We start from the raw sequence: 19,796 nt of genomic DNA, 5'->3' as shown, positions 1-19,796 counted from the left end.
GGGGGGGGGATGTTTCTGGAATGTGAATCTGCAAATCCTTTTGCTTGTTCTGAGAGCATTTGTAGTTGTACGATAGCAGAGAGCAGAGGAAGGGAGAGAAGCGAGGACAGAAACTGTGATGAGAAGAACAGAAAAAAGAAGAATGAAGAGGAATGGAGAAAGAGGGGGGAGAAGAGGAAGGCAGGGCAAACAGAGGTGGAAACGAGTGCAGAAAGGGCTTAAGGATATGGAGTGGTTAGCAGGTTCCAGCTCCAAGCAAACAGGCAACAGCAGCACGTCGGACATTTGACCAGGGGTTAATGACCGAAGCAAACAAATCACACTGTGACACACTGGAGGCCTTCAGTCCTAAACAAGCATGCCAAAGCCATTGATCCTGTTACTGCATGGATGGCAAAACCTCAGTTTCACTTATCTATAGCTCTTTAAAGGGAAGCAAGGAGTGAGAGTAGAAGGCTGTTTGCCAAAAAGGCCCACGAGACCGAGTTTTATCAGAAGACATGTCACATTTGTTTGCACAAGACAGGCGTCAATGACTTGCTGATGAAAATATAATACATGTTTTTAATACAATGACAGCACAAGTTCCAGATGCAATCCATTGAGGTTGTGTCCTTTCAGATTATATGATATGCATATTCTGAAAATATGTCTGGAACTATTCCTATGAGGGGGTTACCAATACACACAAATAAAGGTCAAAGAGATGAGGAGCATGAGCAGCAACACACAAAATTAGAGACTATGAGAAAAAAATATAGGAGATAAAATATATGGCCTTTAGGAGAGGCCACAGAGACATGAAGAAGAGAAGAAGAACTGGTGTAGGACGCTGTCCATGGCCAGTCAATATGGAAATGCATATAAAACACACTCATGGGGCTGACAGGCCGGGTGCAACAGGGTGACGCAGGTTGAGTGAAAAAGAGGCCGGGTGGAGTTTGGGTCATGTCCGTAGTTACACAACAAAACCCAAGTCTTTAAAAAGATCCGCGCTTCTATCCATCAACTGGCTTGAAAACGAATCCCTTACTTTATGAAAAATCCCAAATAAAATAAATGAAGCCTCCCTACATTTCGACATCCACAAGCCGTAATTGAAAGCACAAATTGAATCACACACACTAACAAAAACAGGTTATTCCAATGTGTGAGACGTTAAAGAGAGGTAATTCCCAGGACATTCCTACCTTTGTGCTCTCACGGTCTGGAAACAAGTCTACACATGCCCCTGCCCTCTACCTGCAGCTGACAGGAGCCTACCGTTTTCCTACACGGTTCCATCAAATTACCCGCTTCCTACTTCTTAAACTGAATGGTTTGTACATATTTCTATTTGTTTGTGTGAATATGCATACCTTTACATAATCAGTTTGCATTCTAGCATTGCACATAATATTATGAAGAATTTGGACAAACGTATTATCGACTAAAACTTTGAGAACTCTAATCTCATTTAAGTTTAGCAGAAGGCCATGTTCAGTTAAACACACGGTCAGGCACTCGCTGAGACAATTTCATACTGTGAAACTACTTTGTGATTATTTGGTGCATTCCATGTGCTGCATTACTGAACAGAAATGACTTTTGAGAAGGGTAGATCATACTTAAAGGAGAAAAATATGTGCATACCCAGGTATTAAGGTGTGCATAGGCTCAGCAATTGTGAAAATAAAGGGGCATTTATTGGCAATTGTGTGGAGCTGCATAGTCAAAGGGACCATGTGCAAACACCAGCAGGGCAGTGGCTTGAGTAATGAGCAAACAGTAGCTATCATGGTTACAAACAGTGGCAGCCTGCTGACCCAGACACTTAATCTAACACAAATACTCAAACACAAATGTACAGACACACACACAAAGTACACACTGTGGCACAAAACATTCCCATACACACACACACAACAGTTTAACTTGCCTCAGAAAATCAAAACTCAGATTTTCTTTACTCTTCACTTCCCATCATGAGCCTAGAAAGACATGACAGTTTCGTAACACTGTGCCTCTCTAAATACAGTGACTGGCAGAGACGGGCAATAAAACAGGTCTTGTCATGCGAGACAACTCTAACTGCAGCCAATAAACTAATTTAGGTCAAGACCCACTCATGAATAACGATGAAAATGTGGTCTAACTGCAGGCAGATTCAAGTAGCCTATGACCGATTCCACAGTTCACGAGACATGAAGGACAATGAAAAACCACTGCATGCATAAACAATAGCATCAGGCCGCTACAATAATCAGGGAGCCCTTTGAGACGGCGAGAGCTCTCAAGAGCACTGCCGTGACCCCATTTTCTTTTCCCTATCAATCAGTCCCTTCTGAGGGAGGCAGGTCTAAGGCCTTGCCCCCCCAGCAGAGGCGCCATCACCCACAAGATGAGAGAGAAACACAAATCAAGTGTGAGATCAGAGTGCTGTATCTGAAACTTGGAACCATATTGCCTGTATCAAATTCACCACCCATCTCAGCACCATTGAGTCCAAGTGGTTACTCCCTTGCTATCATTTCAACACAAACCACACCAACTAATCCCTTGCCCTGCCACACACTTTGAAAATGCTGAGAAAATATATTTCAGTAAGATAAAATTCCTGCCTAACCTTGCTACACTCCCCTTTCCAACCACCTCCTGTCAACAACTTTGGCAGAATTACCTGGACACACCGACTGACAAAGTGTGCTTTCAGGCATCAGCGCCCAGGTATACTTGCACAACCTGGCGTACAAGCAAACACATACATGCTTGTGAAAGGCCAGGCCTTTCACTGAAAAGAGGGGGAGCTCACAAATGGCATAGCCAACATTTCTTGACACACTGCTGGCGTGTTTGTGTGTGGTGCAATGGGTGTGTTTGGGTGTATATTTGCAAGAATGTGACTGTGCGAGTGAACGTTTGTGTGCACGTGTGAGTATAAGCGTGCATTACAAGCCCATGAACGTGTAGGTGTGCGACTAATGCTTTACTGAGGACAGCTGGACTTGTGTCTTCAGGCAGTGCATGTTGTGATTAGATGACATCATCACTATGTTGTGTAAAGGCTTGTCTCGCAGTGATGACCAGTGTGTGGGATACCAACGCGCTCACCCACTCCAAACGAGTGTCCACTTCATCAGCCCAACAGTGCTCCTGCTCTGCAGGATAAACCATATCGCACTTAAATGCTCTGACTACTGCACGACAGCTTTTTAATCTAGTAACTTAACTCGATGTAGAATAACTATTTATTCACTCAGTCTTTACCTATACAGGGTGGTTCAATAAGAAAAATGTGTACAGAGGAGAATAAGATGGAGAGACATTACATTGCAAAAAACAATACGAATAGAATACACTAAGCTGACATTAAAACACGAAAAGTTACAACTGAAAAAGTAAATACATAAAAAACAGACATCATGCTCACAACAAATTAACCTAAAATATTTGAAATTACTCAAATTTACAGTTGCAGGTACTGAAGCTTTGTATGAGTAGAAGAGATAAGATGATCTGAGATTACAGACATTGTTTGGGAACCTGGCAGACCAACTCGTGTTCCAGGACTTTGGTCCACAGAGACTTGATTGTAAATATTTGATTAAAAAAGCGATTTTGTATTCCAGTAAAGGGCTTTTGATACTGACTAGCACAGGGCATTACTGCTACAAGCAAAATGGAGAGAACGACACTTGGGTGTGCACAACTGAAATTAAAAGTATGTAACTCAACATGAGTTATTGCAACTATAAACAGCCAGAGCTTCTTACCGCTATATCAGAGGACTGCCTTGCTGAATACTGAGGCAATACTCTGTAGGCGGCCAGCGTTTGCTTCTTTGTCTACTGCAACAAAGGCCGACTCTATGGACCCAATATGTTCCATCGCTCCTTCTTCTATCAACTCTAATTAATAGTGGAGGATTTGATGAGATTCTTTTCCAGCTGCATCTGGGCTCAATGCTCATCATTTCCACCGGGATTTGGGAAACAGTGACATAGCTAGGCTGATTGATAAATTAATGACTTTTTTTGAACAGAAAGAGAAATTCCATTGTAATTGCACAAACCTGAGCAGGCCAGCTCATTAAATGGCCTAATAGAGGAGATTATTGCATAGAGATTATGGTTTCGGAACGGAAAGACAAGTAGGAGATGCTAGGGAGGAGAAGCTGGCTGGTCATTTTTGACCCGCAGCAAAGGCTGTCACTCTTGTCTCTCTGCGACAGCGGAGATAGAGAAAATGATGATACTATCTCTTCTCACTTTTCTTTTGCAGAAAATGGGAGTGAGCAGATGGTGTCTGCATGCTTCTATGTGTATATTACCTCTGCAGTGAGGGCCCTCATCCCAGCCATCGCTGCAGTCGGGGACTCCATCACACACTTTGCTCATATGGATACACACATCCAGGTCCAGGCAACCGTGTTCATTGACAGGACACTGGTTCACCCTGTTGTGTGAGCCTGGAAAACAAGCAAAACACATGTTAGGGAAAAACAGCAGTACAAAGCAAAATATAGAAAGACCAAAAGAAACTTTCTTAACAACCCAACAGATAGAAAATGTTAGATTTTTCATTCTAATCTTATTATTCTAATCAGGAAGTCTCTTTGAGATCAAGATCCCTTTTAAAAGATTGACTTGAGAACAGAAGAATTAATAGAACAGAGATAAGACACAACAAAAAGATAGGCATTCATTAATTTATATCTGAGAGATCTTTAAGGGCAGGCCCTCATTTGCAATATACAATAAAACAAAAGCATATACATACAGCATTAGAAACAACCTCCACCTCTAGTTCAATGCACAACCTGCGATGATCGGTGAACACATGAGAAACTGAATGTTCGCTGCATGCGTCAAAGAGAGTCAAATAGTGTTCGCTTGTGACATATTTGCATACATGCATTTACTGTGAATGTGTACAGCATGGCAAAGAGATGAAATATTGTGTGCAAATGTAAGATATCAAAGGAATGTTATTATAAATACTGATGATATAGAATCTGAAGGCAAGTGGCGGGCAAAAGACAGAACGTGATCTCCTCTGATCCAGAAAAAGCACAGAATTTTTCATTGGCAGCATCACACCAGAACATAGAGTAGATACAGTATCTACCCTTAATTCTCTCCCACTCTTCTCTTGATCTCTCCTCTCAGCCCACACTGCAGAGCAAACAGTTTGCTTTGGCTGTTTTTCTTCCTCCTCCTCCTCCTCCTCCTCCTCCTCCTCTTCTTCCTTCTCCACCACCACCTCTCTTTCCCTTTTTCTGTCTCTAACATCTGCTGACCCATTTTAGAAAAAGCAGAGAAAATAAAGTTCACCGCCTTCACAGGAAACGATCTGTAGAGCTCTGCGGGTTGTGTACGGTGCTGAGAGACTTTGAGATGATGTTAAGTGAATTTGTGAACCCTGAGCTGCAAACCTGTTTCAGATGCATCCTTCAGACATCTGACATACACAAAGTCCAGTGTCTGAATATTAAGCAGCCAAAATCCAGTTCAATTGACCCTCATGCATTTTTTCCTTATCTGAACTGAGACACTGAGGATATTGGTTGTTGTACTGTAAAAAAAACCTGTTTTGACTTGACATTCAGTAAGTTAGGTATTTGTGTCATGCACATCCAGTTGAGATGGTGAAGATTATAAGGTCTTCGAGGAAAACAAAAATGCATCTCTCTCCTACTCTTACAAGACATGCCATCAAATAAATCAAAGTGTGGATCTGCATAAAGACTTATGAAGGGAAACATTCGCCTGCATGTCGGCATTCCCTGAAGAAAACCACAAGCTTTCCCTCCAAGTCCTCTCTATCCATTCAAGAGATTAGTAACCACACACACATCATAAAATGTAACTCAGTTCAAACAAGTACCTTAAAGTGACAAGCGGTTCCATAATGATCCCACCACAACAGCCTGAGTGGAAAATGTGCCACATTCGAACAGAGAATTAGCTTCTAATACATCTGGCTTAGGGAGAGGGAGAGCTCTCCCATCCGGGGGATGCTAGCATATTAGCAGCCCTCCTACAGTCTCGGCCTCTAAGCCAGTCTGATTTACATTCAATAAACTACCAACCTGGGGATTTCCACAGAAACTGCAGTACCGAGAATAAACTGCCCACGGGAAATAAAAAAAATTAAATCCTGCCAAAGATTTAACATTTGTCAACCGTTTTGACTGAGTGAGTCACAGTGAAAGTCATCTGAATGACGCACACTGCCCGAACTGTGTATTTGCAACTATGCATACATGCAAGTATATGTGACAGAAAGTGATGCGTTAGGGATCGAGCCGATAGACAAATAAACTGATTAACTGATACAGTGTATGTGCTACACTATCCCAGGAATTGCAGCCACCAAAAGACTGAAGAGAACAACTCTACTTTCCATCACACACACACACACACACACACACACACACACACACACACACACACTCCTCCTACCTTTCCACTCGCCAGGCGGCATCAGAATACGTTTTTGGAAACACACTCACAACTGCCAGCGACACACAACAGCCGTAAAGAACAACACAGTAATACCTTGGCAGGAGCTGAATAGGGACCAGCAGCAGAAAAATAAATAGGATGGACAATATGGAGGATTAAAAAACTTTGCAGGAGGGACAATGGAGATGAACCCTGTACTCCCTGCTCCAGTTTGGGAAGTTGTTGGCAGTGTATTACAATAAGCTCCCCTCATACTGGCAGTAGCCATTTCCTGCGTCATCCGTCAGTGGAAGCAGAGGATTGCTGTGCAAATCAGATGGTAAAGAACACAGCAGAACTTCTTTTCATGTTTTTCAAACTGGTTCCTTCTCAAATTTCTGTTTTTGTTCAAGGTTTTAGAGAGAGAGAGAGATGCGCAAAACAAATCATTTCTTTTGAGCCAAAGTGAGATTCATAGCTACTTCATAGCATCAACTGATCATTGTGACACAGCTACCACATTTCTTGTTTTAGCAACCAATTGCATGTTTTGTTCCTTTTGAAATGTCTTGGATCTTAAGTGCAGTTTCCCCCAGATAAACTAAAGTGGTTCTTTAAACCAGATTAAGTGAAATGGTTCTCTTAAACATGGCTTTTGTCTGATTTAACATATTCTTATTAGACTATTTCTATGAAAACCAACATAAACCACCATCCAGATAAGCACTTCAAGACAGGAGCAAAGGAACTGCAGACGAGCTCATTCTACTGTTGGAGATTAGAATCGCACTGTTGTCAAACATGAAGGCCTAGACTCCTATCCAAGTGCTGATCACCTTAAGGTTTTTGGCATCGGTTAATTGGCACCTTTTACTGCCAAACTGGAGATTTAAGTGTCAGTGAAGCAACAGTATGTAAAGTAATTCATCAAGGCGGCAGAGCTTTTTCTCAACTGAAAGATCATTACGTCAAGATCCCAGATGCTCCAGGCAAAGCAAACAACAAGTTACAGTTCCATGAATTTGGAAACTTACATGGAGCATTTGGCTGTACAGACAGAGGAGATGTCATATTCCCATCCAAACTCTCTCCGCCCCAGATGCCGAGGAGAACAATAATCGAAATAACTAGGTTTCTATTCATGTTTCGGGAGTATAAACTGCATATTTACAGTCCTCAAACACTGTTGCTCAGTGGAAAGACGTAACTCATGATTAAAAGACTCAACTCTTCTATTTTCTCTTCCATTCATTATATGCTCAGCTTGAAAAGGGAGTCAATAATGAGAACGAGTGCACAAAGTGGGCCGGTACTCAACGGTACGCAGCACTGTCACTACATTTCACTTCTTTTGTATACTGTGACTTTCTCTTGCGCACCGCCACTTCTCACAAGCTCCACATCAGGTTCTCTAGGCAAGAACATGTATCACAACCTGCTCTGGAAATATCAAATGCTCAATGTCAAACTTTATAACTGACTAAACTTTCTGCCTTCATTTAGGTCTGTCATTGCAAAGCCTAGATCAAGGGGCTGGCGTTTCTGTCATGTTTAAACAGGCTAGCAGATCTTCTATCACTATTTTAAAAAAAATGAACATGCTCTTGCCTCGCCTTGAGTCAAAAGTGCCTTATCAATGTAACTACTAGGATTTGTATAAGACCAAAAGATGCGATCTATCACCCTGCGGCATACATTTCCTACCACTCTTGTAATACTTTTGCTGTTATTTTTAGTCTGTGGGAAATGCTTTGCAACTCTCTTTAAAAGTTCCATAAAAGATGGATAACTTTATAAAATCATAATCATCTCCATCTGTTAAGGGGCCACAACATAGAAATGTGAAACCACTTCTATTTTTTTTTTTTTTTTTTTGCAGGTACCTTTCTGAAACCATTTTCTCTGTTCATTCAGTGCATAAAAAACACAAATAAAGTACTACAAAGAGAAGTGAAGAAGTGAAATGAATCATTTTGAAATATGGAGACTTAACAAAAACTCTGGACTGCTCCTTCGATTAAAATAGCTATCATGTGCCCTTTAAAAAGGTCATTAGCAGGTCCTATAGAATTTGCTATAGGAGGGAAGGAATATAATTATTACAGAACAACATGTTACAATAACTTAACTTGTCCTTCACTGGGATAGCACAGATTCTTCAGTGTGTGTGGAAGCCTTGGAGACAAAGCACTGCGAGTGAGAACAATGTAAGAATCTTGGCAGTGCAGTGGATGAGAGAAAGAAATAGAGGGAAAATTACAACTCTCACACCTATTAGAGGGGAGAATGAGGATAATTACATTATTGCACTAAACTGTGTGATCAGCTAACAGCGATATCAGCATATCCTCATGTGTCCTCAGGGATCTCATTGTTAAAATCCTTCTCCAATCTGCTGCATGAACTCTCTCCCACTGAGTCTCTTATAAGAATCGAATATTAAAGAAATGAGCACAGAGAGTCATGATTAAAACATACACTATGAATCATAATGCAGAACTTGTGTTCAGCTTTATTTGAACTCTTATTGCAGCATGTGCTCTACGGAGTGAAATATGACTTTGTGCAAATACAATATTACACTTTCCCCTGTGCACAGTGTAGATTTGGGTAATGCATCACTATCTGTGTCACCTTCAAGTGTTCCCCAATACAGAGAGCACTCATCCCTCGCTTGTGGCTCTATAGCTTCCACTAACTTGTCTGACCGAGACTAGGCAATAGGGTTGTGACGTGAAATACGATCTCTCCCAATTTGTGCTTCCCTCAAACACCTCAACCTCTGTACCCCACCATCCCCCATCCCTCAGTTCCCGTAGTTATGCAATGACCTTAAATTTGGATCCCCTGTCGCTCTTTTGTCCTTTTTGCTCTTTTGCATAAAAGCCTGTTTTTCTTCCTGCTCTTCGGGTTCCATGCCAGCCTCTGACTGACTCCCATAAAGTCTGCTGTCAGCTCGAATGAATATGTTGTGCAGGGAGACAGGCAGGTCTGCCCATTGACTGACTCTCCGCTCTCTGGAATCACACTTTGCAGCAGAATGCACAACAAGCAACAAGCACATAGCTATGACAAACCCTACCGAGGCAGCCGCAGCACACAGGACTTACAGTATAGCACATGGTGCTCTCACTGGAGGAAGACCTGATGCGATACTTATTCCTCCAACATGCTTACCATAATCTTAAAAGGATGAATATAAATCACAATAACATGACATGACTAAAAATCTAAACTGCATTATACTGTGAGTTACATGTTGTGCTTTGCTGCATCTAGTTTCTCGACTATAGAAACAAACGACTATAGAGATCCTGACAACAATAACTAGATACATCTATCTTTTGTGTACGTACTGAGCATATGGATGAATATCAGAGATAAGTGAATTATAATATAAAATCAACTGACATTAATTTGATCTCACTAGATCCACCATTTGTTTTTTTACTAACAACAAATGTTTTACAAGGTGGGAATGTTTGACACCGAGGGTAAAGTATCACTTAAACCGGTATACTTCCAGTAAGACAACACCACAAATCTATTAAACCTGTGCACCTGCTTGTTCAAGCTTGTTACACCGGTCTGTTAAATGTGTTGCCACAGAGTAAACTGTCCCCGTGTAAAAAGCACCGCAGCACATTTCCCTATACCATACAAAGAGACGGCTGGCAAAAACAAACCAACAAACCATCTGCAGCCAGGGGGGGAAACTGTGAGGCAATTAAACCAGAGGAACGACTTGAGATGAGATATGAGGAACAGGGAACAGAGATGACTTGAGTCTAGCTTCTTTGCCTGCTTTGACAGGCAGAGAGGAAGACAGGAAAGAAAGAAAGAGGCAGAGAAGCAGACAGGGCGTGGAGGAGACAGCAGAGAAAGCGAAGTGGTGCCTGTGTGGCATGAGAAAGCCCTGTGTTCTCTGTCTGTTGATAGGCTGGTGAAGCTGAGGAGGGCTCAGGGCCACAGACCAGAGGGATTTACAGGGCTTTGCTCCTTCCTCTGTGGAAGCAGTGTGTCAACCACTACAGACCCTCCTGCCCCATGCATGGTGCCCCCTGCAAGTGCTGCTACACGACTGATTTTAGGCTATGAAAAGACCCCCTCCCCACCTCAACTTTACAGTAAAAGCCTGCTTTTACAGAAAATGGATCAAAGCTTTACAAAGTAATTTCCATTTTCCTCCTCAGCCTAAATGCTAATTTGCCCCTTTTCTCCAATACAAAGGCTTTTCCTGTAGGATCATCCCTTCTCCCCATCGCTCCATGTCCTCAGCAGTTGGCTGTTCCTGGTTGTCTTGGAGAGGCTGCTGTGGCATGACAGTCAGATGGTCCGGACAAAGGACAAGGCTGGCGGGTGTTCAGCGGGGGCTCCAGGGCAAGAGATGGACAGATAACTTTATTGTCCGGCCACTTCAGGCAGCTGCACGGATATGATAACTCAATCTTCCCATCAGACAACCCTACCAGGCCATGGCATCCACTGGCATGGGCCAGAGTGTGCGGGCCAAGGGCCATGATATGGTTGAGTGTTACTTGTGAGTGTTAGGGTTGAGCTACTTTCAACAGTGTCGTACCACTATTTTGACATCAGACAAACTCTTTGAAGGAATTTACAGTGTGTTAGTGCAAAGTGTCCTTTTGTAAAGCAAAGACATGAAGTCACATGCTTACAGGAAGCTTAACATGACAGTGTGTGTCTGAATATGAGGGTCCACATCCATCCATTGTTACATTAAAGCCTCTTCAGCCACGGGTACCTCAGTTTCATTATGAAACTGCATTCCATTGTATATCCCCTCAAAATTACTTTCAAGCATCAACAAGGTCTATATGTCTATACTACTCCTACTCCCCTATTGAGACGACTTAAATGACAGCCTGACAGTACAAATACAGGGAGTGGCTTGTGATTTGCAAGTGTTGACTACTAACAGCTAATTTTCTCACCCTGAATGAAAGTACTGTAGATAGTACCGTGTGGGGAAAAGAGGGGCTGTGTATTTATTGAGATGCATTCCACCCCCTGCTTGGAAGCCCTCCTGTGGACATTTTCATGCTAAATCTGGGGCTAAAAAGTCTAACAGAGAATTAGGCGCAAGACAATTGTTGCATAAGGTTTTTTGACGATGAAAGGGATTCCTTCATAGCAAGCACTTCTCACGATAGAGACAGTGCTTACATGCTCAGTCTTACTCAAACATCTGTTCCCATTCGCTTGCTCATCCACAGTGAATGCGGTTCGCGCAAGAATCGTAATTGCATACAGACTCGGGTTACGGACAGGGAGTCCGTGTTTCGTACAGCGACTATTCCAACAGGGCTGAGAAATTAAATTACAGTTGTCACACAGCACTTTTAATTCTAGCATCATGAAAAAAAACTTTCACTATAAGTGTAATAAAATTAAAGGGATAGTGGGGTTGTATCATGTTATCCATAGCCATTGTATTACCTGCAGTAGATGGCAGTCGACACGCCCCAAGTTTGGAGAAACAGAGGGGAGGACCAGAGCGGGAGCAAAGCAGTGTACTGCTGTAGACGTGGCCCTGCATTATCTATACTCTTCAAAGCCACGAGATTACATTGACATTAAACGTCAGTCTTACTTCGCAAAACATGGAAGTTGCTGGTCTACCGCTGCCTTGATCCGTTAGTGTGTTTGAATTGTTGCGGGACTTTGGTGAATCTGGATTAACCCTTTAAATCACCAAAGTCACACACCTGGCCGGGTGCTCCTGTCTGATTCTCCAATCTCACGTTGACCGCCATCTACTCTCGCTAATACATTGACTATGGATAATCACCTCATACAACCCCACTTAAAAGAAAATATGAACTTTTTTTAAATTCTATATTTGTTCAAATAATAATGCTGAAAAGCTTTAATTTTGATACTTTGAGATGGAAGATTTCACCGGTCAGTACTTGTTTTTGATACTAGTACCTCTGGATAAACCTTTTGATTCCAAGAAAAAAAAATGACCCTTGGAAAACTGGACTTGAAAAAATGGAAAACTGTGCACACAAACCCAAAATAGAAAATGCAACCAAGAAACCTCAATCCACATATCTTTGTCTTACTGATTTTGGACTTCTGTAGACTGTCTGCTCGACTTCTGCGAGGGAAGCCATGCACTGACATCATGAAGAGCCCTCACCACTTCTTCTCTGCTAGACAGACGCAAGATAACCCTTTAACAACATACCATAACTACCTATAAGAGCATGAAAAAGCAGCACTCCTGCACAGAGCACCGTCGCTGAGACACACCGAGTATATACTCCTGCCCTGAGGGCACGTGTCAACCACTTCTTGAGCCCTAAGCCTGTATAGTTGAGGTGAAATGGCTTGTCTGAAACCAACTGAAGCCATGCAGTGAGGGGAGTCAGTGCAGTCCCTGGGAGAGGATGACAGGGTCCCACCTGCAGACAGGGGACTGTACACACAGATTGCTGATGGCCATCTGAGTGGGAACAATAGGGGCTATAAGAGGGAGGTGCACACTGGGGGTCTGAGGGCTAATGCGGCACAACAGCTGGCAACCTGTCCAGACCTCCACCGACCCATTTATGAGTCATGCAGATACATGTGCAAAAAACATGCATCCATACATGTATCATCCCATCACTCCGACTCAGTACCCCTCTAATAAACTAGCCCACAGGATAAAGGATGCCAACATTCACGATTGGCGTCAACTGCCACCTCAACCACAGCATGTCAACGCCTCATGCGATGCAACGTTACAACCCCACTACTGTGGCAAAAGTCTGTCTTTAGCTCCTCAACATAATTACAGCTCAGATAAATGGTTTGGGAACGACAGGCAATTAGACCTCCAGACAGTATGATACTCAGGAGTGCACTTTCTTCCAGCTTGGGTACCAGCGGTGCAGATCAAAAGATCCACAGCGGACAAAAGCACACGTTTACAACTCCCACCTGTCTGACAGCAAGTGAATTCATGATCATCGTAAACAAGACAGGTGGCATTTACCAGAAACAAGACTGGTGCTGCAGCCAAATGAGCTACAGTCATTGTGTGGTTTTCATCACAACACTTGAATGGAATACAGGCAGACTCGTATTTTCATAAACTCCCTTTTCAAATGGTCTTATCTTGCCGATATCTTAGTGTGGGCAGAACCCGCACCAAGATCAGAGTACAGCAAAGCTGCCACAGAAGGGAGAGGGGAAGAAAACAAAGAGGAAGACAATAGGAGGAAACAGTTCTTGCCTTGTGAAATCACTGACTATACTCTTTGTAAACCAAGCCTGTAGTTAGTAATTAACTTGAACTGGAGATAATGTCGTAATTATAGTATCACGCACCTCTCTAATTCCCATCAACATTAATGCACAGAACTAGACTGTGGTCAGATTGCACTCAGAATATTCTTGGAATTCTCTTTCCTTCATAAACTAAGCTTGAAAGAGAAAGTTTGACTGCTTTTGTAAACTTTGCGGCTGAGAAAAGAGAGCAGAGGATGAACAGATGACACCTTGAACTTTCAAAATGAAAAAAGATAAAACACAAAACTTCACCAGCTGTTCCAGATTGCAGTCCCCCTCTCAGAGGGATCAATGTTTGGCTTGCCTTTATATCTACTACTTCCTTAACAGCTCAGTTGAGAGCAGCCTTGTTTACAGCAAGCGGAGGAAACCAGGCTGATGACCTGCAAACTGTTTCACCCGGTGAATGGAAAAGCCAGAACAAGTAAAAGACTTTAGCATTCCGCTGAGTCAGAGCAGGATTTTAAATAACCTCCTCCTCCAGTCATACTCCTCCTAACTCTCCCATCTCCATCTATGCTGGCTCAGGCCCGTTCACTCTGTAGCTTTATCTGCAGCGCTCTTTTCCAAACACGACTCACATTTAATGGCTGGATCAACTCAACGACTGGATGTAATCACAGTCTGGCTGCTTTTCATTGCGATACTTAAAAGGCGCCTTGACTTTTGACTGTGCTTGTTAGACTGCCAACACATAGCACTGTACAAAGAAAAAGTGCATTAATTGCTGTAACAGATATTTATTATGACTGCCTACGAAACTCACAAATAGAGAAGCGCCTTAACGAAAAGGTAAAGTGACAGGCAGAGTAGAGCCCATGGGAAGCAGGTAATTGAGCAGAACATATCTTGATGTTCTAGTTGAAACACCGCTCTCCATCTTTTCATGCGGAAGATAAATCCCACCATTGCCCGTGTCACCAAATTACATAAGTGCTACGGAAAATTCACTCAGTTCAATTGCTTAGTAGGAAAGGGGCACAAACTGAACAGCCATAGCTTCCTCGAGTGAATCATGTGGGCGACACTTACATGAAATTGCTCATGTTCTGCGATTGCTGTTATTTACAAAACAACAATTGATCATTTTCTTCCCCTCTGAAAAAATCTTCAGCAATTTATTTTTGCTAAATTTACTGGAGACTATATAAATAAAGCTGTTCGTAGTGAAGTCTGTGTTAATCAATGAATACAGGAGAGTGACAGATAGCAGATGACAGATTTTTTTTCCTGTTCAGCTTCACCTTTGTATTGCTCTGAATCTGAAAACGATACATCTCGTAACCCCCTCAGCTTTTTCAAACGCTTTTTGAAACCCTAATGCTCTGTGTTAAGACTTACTTGTGTTTCCTCCCACAGTTTACACGTCCCTTAATGCTGGGTGTTAGTTGCTTGTCTCTGCGTGCCAGACAATAGTGAGAGAATGCTTGCGGCATGACAGATGTAAGGTGTGGCACATGTAGACAGTAAATTCTCCATTAGTGCCTGCATATAAACAGAGGGGAGGCTTTTACCAGAGAGTTTATGGATGGAATGAGAGGATGGAGAAGCTGACAGATGTGAGTGGCTGGGACAAGACTCTTTGCGAATGCACAGATCCCGCAAGAGCCCAGACAAGAGCAGACACATCCCTAAACATTCAGACTAAACACAGCCGCATAATTAGAGCTATAATTCAGCAGAGCAGCCGGAGCACACAGTGTGAGCCTGTGTCCTTCGTAGAAAGGACATAACCCACCCTCTTATTCAGCCCCAAATTAAACTGTCTGAACATTGTGCTGGTGTCTCTTCAAAGCCATTTAGAGGTAATGAGTTTGATGTTATATAACAAACGTCGACAGGTATAGAAAATGTTTTAAATCATTAATTTGCAAACTAGCAATCTCAAGAAAACAAAGCGGAGTAAAATCAGCGATAGCGCTCATTGCTCTGAACCAGCAGCTTGGAGAGAACATGAGAGCTGAGGACACGAGCCCGCTGAGAGACGGTTTCAGAAGCTACTTCGATGGAGGCGTACTTACAGATATCTGGTGATTCGTCAGAGCCATCGGGACAGTCCTTCTCCCCATCGCAGCGCCAGCCTTTAGAGATACAGGTCACCTGGTCCTTACATACAAACTGCTTAGTGCTGCAGGTCTTGGGCTGGTCATCGGCTTTGGGGACTGGAAACCAAAAAGAAGGAGAAAGTTGATGAGTCATCACAAAAAGCAACTTTTCAATAACGTATACTTTTAATAAATGTAATTCTACGGCACCCAAAAAAAATATTTCTTATTCATTCTTGTGTTTGTAATGTTTTTAAGCACTTTTCAACAACTATTGAATGAAGAATCTACAAAGGAAATTTCCAGCTTTTAGCAGCATAGATCTTAACTGAGCAGGGCAAAACAACATGCCGGGGTCAACTCAAGTTTACAATGATGTTTTTGTATCAAAAGACCCACAGGCACACTCTATTCAGGAAAAAAAACTAAAAACATACAAGTTTACAACCAACAGTGGTGCCTTTTAGTTCTGGGGTTTGTTTGTTGTTTCCTCTCTTCTCTTCTCATTTCTTTCCTTTTTTAATTTATTTTTTATTACTCTTAAGGTGTTTTTCAACTTTTACCACAGAGGCTCTTTCATGTGCCACAGCAAAGACATAACTGGGCATTCAATCACCGCCTGACCCATGGGAAAGTGCAGAGCGCGGTAGTTCTGGGCAGTAAGTCAGCACATATTGTTGAGGTGTACCACAGGCTAGCAGCGCCACAGCAACGCTCATGACCCATCAGCACACGCTTTAACTCAGCCACACTCAGAAAAACCCTCCACAAATGGAGCTCTACCTACATGGTGTTGCATCAGTCTGTCAACAATTAGTCACCTATTTAAAAATGTATCTTAAAGTCCGATAGAGATTTGGTTTTATTTTGCCAGGTTTAGACTTATCCATTTATGCGATTTCTGTGCCCCCCCCCCCCCCAATACAATTGCTGATATTCTACGGTAACATTTACTGTCAGTATAAGGAAAAAATGAAAATAGGTTGCCAAGTATATAAAAGTAAAATTTCTTCCTGTTATGCGAGTGGACAAAAATGTCACACACACACAATGAAAAGAGACCGCAAAGGCCACTTCAGACAGGAGGTTGCTGTAACTGTACTGTTGTGCAGAAAGGCTCCGGGAAGGACGGCAACAAATGTCTCATTGTGATTCTCTGCAGGGACGGAGCCCTCTCTTGCCCTGGATGACTTGCCTCCCTACATACTTGGCAGGCAGAGAGGTGTTTGGGGTGGGAGCACCGCAAGGGGGCTGGGATGTGACTGAAATCACAAGAGAGCATGAGGCTAGTGTATCATTGCAATCACGTTCCTTTTGACTCTCAGACGAAGGGGTTTAGACCCTGGTCTTCTTTCATGCGACTAAACTAAAGGCCAAGACTTTTGAGTGTCATGTTTTAGTAAATACAATTAGAAGCTGAAGGGTTGCAGGGATCAGATCACAGCTTTCCTTAGGTGAACAACACCTTGATATTTGAGGAGATTAAGAGACGGAGAGAGCGCTGGGTTTTAAAATGCAGAGCGTTCGCTCCGTTCTTCTCTTCACACAATGGCAGGGGCAAGGCTTACGAAACTCAATTCAAGTGATGCAAGAGAATGAGATTTAAATTCAGCCATGAGACACCATAGTACAGAGTCTGTGTCAAATGTCATAAGAATGTGACAGGATATAAAATGCACTATGAGAGTGAGACAGAGTGCTGTAAAAGAATGGATAAAGACCAGTGACTGAATCAGTTCAGACGACATGCACATACCCAACTCTTCAGTGAAGGAATGAGAGAGGCTAGCCATGGCCTGGGGCCAACTAATTACACTGGATTTGCCTGTGCTTATATGTTGCGATTTAATCTGCCCAAACAACCAAACAAACAGCCACACTGATTTGGCCCTGAGCAGAAGTGAGTAAAAGCACTGAAACCTCCGGCAGGCTGCTATATGACGGCATTACGTCGATCTCTCTGGTCCCCCATGCGAAGCAGCTGGGCTGAGCCAGTGGTTCCCTCTGAGTGGGCATAAAAATGGAAATAAAACATTGTGGGTTCTAATTTTATCATCGCTTTAGACACCAGCATGAAATGGCCGCAGAGGGGAGAACCTCTAAGCCTAATTGGAGGTTCTGGCAGAGGAGGGGTTAGAGACTGGAGGAAAGACTGGCAGCCTTCCCCCTCAGCAGTCCCATTTCAAAGCCCACTGAAATATCTCAAACAGAGATGTGAATTGTTAATTCAGCCTGCAAAGTCGCCTTTTTCTCCAAAGATCCTGCCAAAATGCGGACAATTTTTAGAGGGTCCAAATCAGGCTAGAATGTTAAACCATGAGTCCACTTTTACCTACAAAAAGGAATGAAGGAGGCCTTTATTTAGTCTCCCGGGATTGGCCCAACAGCAAACACCAATCCCATTGAATCAAGGTACATACTCGACTTACAAAAACTCCTACAAGCCCAGTGTGTTCGCCTCCAACAGAGTCCCCTCCTGATAATGCCATTGCAACTAAAGCATTTCCTGCAACAGCTGAAGGCAACTCGATCACACTGCTGTGACTAAATGGTAGGAAATCCCACGATGTTCCACTCTTCCATCCACAAAAAAAGAAGAAATAAATCTCACAATCTGTTGCTTATGATCAACTTCTAAAAGTTCTGGTCTACACTTGAAACACGGCTCCCTCCACACTAAGAACCTGAAAAAACAACCATCCTCTGGGTATCTATTAGAGCAAAAATACATTTAATTAGAGAAGAAAATGAGAAAACTAACTTTCACAGATTTAGCTGAAAACCTCAAGAGTTTTGAATTTCACACCAGTACACAGTAAAGACAACTTTGGAAGCGCTACAGGAAACAGAGTTTCTATTTCTGAAGAGAAATTACACGATGTACGAATATCTTTATTTGGCTGGTTAAAAAGGCTGGTCTTCCAAAAAAAACTGCCATCTTCCAAAAAACAAAATGAATGCCCATCTTCATCACTCTGATGTAGTTACAATATGTTACATGGACAGTGGTGTCATTTAAAATATCTTTACAGGAGAGAAACTCCTTGAGGTGACTGTAAGTCCAACACTGCCTGAAGTACTAAAAGTAAAGCAGTAAAAATGTCTTGAGAATTTGTCCATCAGACACGGTTGTTTCTATTTAACTAAACATCTTATTCATGTTTTTTCAATGGCTTGAATTCTCTTATTTGGAAAAGGAGAAATTCAAGAACACAAAATCGGGATGTGTGTGGTGAAAATTAGAAATCAAAACTATATTTCTATTTTTTTCCTCATTATAACCATAGCATCAAGAAATCGTAATGAACTCACTGCAGACCAAAAAACATCAATCAGAGGTTTTCCCTTGGTTATCAAGTGCTGAAGCCAATGCACTTTGTAAGTGCTCTGAGGGGAGAATAGAGGTTCTATGCATGAATGTGTAAGATAAGCTAAACTGATATACAAGCTGTATTCACTAAATGATACATTGGACAAATGTTTTAATCCTGAGTTGACGTCCACACCACACCATAAATCACTGAGTGGCTTCCTACTATGTAGATGCCCAGGCTCCAGTTGTCTGACTTGGTTTGATTTTGAGCATACTGCCAGTTGTATGGAGCACACACCGCATTTCCTTATGCAGGGCCACTGGAGCTCTGCGCTGTCTAAACAGTGCACACTGAATTGCCCCCCAGCACTGTGCATGGCAAAAAGCATCAACAAGAAGCAAATGCATAAATGTACCCAGAGCCCAACTCTTATAGAAACAGCCCTCCTGTGTGCCTACTAAAAAGAATGCAGTACTTTCAAGGCTATCTTTTCATTTGCAATAATACATTTAAGGTGTTATTTTGCTATTATGTAATACAATAACTTTTTTCTTAAACAATGGCAAAAGGCCCAAAGCAACTCTGTGAGATGGAACAGGATGGGATGGTGAGTAAATGGTGTTGTGGCACTAATTCAGCAGCCAAGTGATGGAGGCCTCCAGACACCGTCACCAGCTGGGACACAACACTGACCCACTTCCCCCCCCCCCCCC

General features: G+C 42.5%; 1 protein-coding gene across 2 annotated transcripts in view; it reads right to left on the bottom strand.

Annotated features, from left to right (window-relative positions):
• LOC116382133 (low-density lipoprotein receptor-related protein 1-like) overlaps window positions 1-19,796 on the bottom strand; it is an 81,253-nt gene that overhangs the window by 52,105 nt on the left and 9,352 nt on the right. For both annotated transcript variants that reach the window (XM_031844897.1, XM_031844898.1), the window contains exons 2-3: window positions 15,746-15,886; window positions 4,310-4,447 (exon numbers count right to left, since the gene is read on the bottom strand). In XM_031844897.1, the coding sequence (XP_031700757.1) occupies window positions 4,310-4,447; window positions 15,746-15,886 (279 nt within the window). The remainder of the gene's footprint in view (window positions 1-4,309; window positions 4,448-15,745; window positions 15,887-19,796) is intronic.

The sequence above is a fragment of the Anarrhichthys ocellatus genome, unplaced genomic scaffold, assembly GCF_004355925.1.
Source record: "Anarrhichthys ocellatus isolate YVR2014 unplaced genomic scaffold, GSC_Weel_1.0 scaffold5, whole genome shotgun sequence".
Taxonomy (NCBI): Eukaryota; Metazoa; Chordata; class Actinopteri; order Perciformes; family Anarhichadidae; genus Anarrhichthys; species Anarrhichthys ocellatus.
This window is presented reverse-complemented; position numbering and strand designations above follow the sequence as displayed.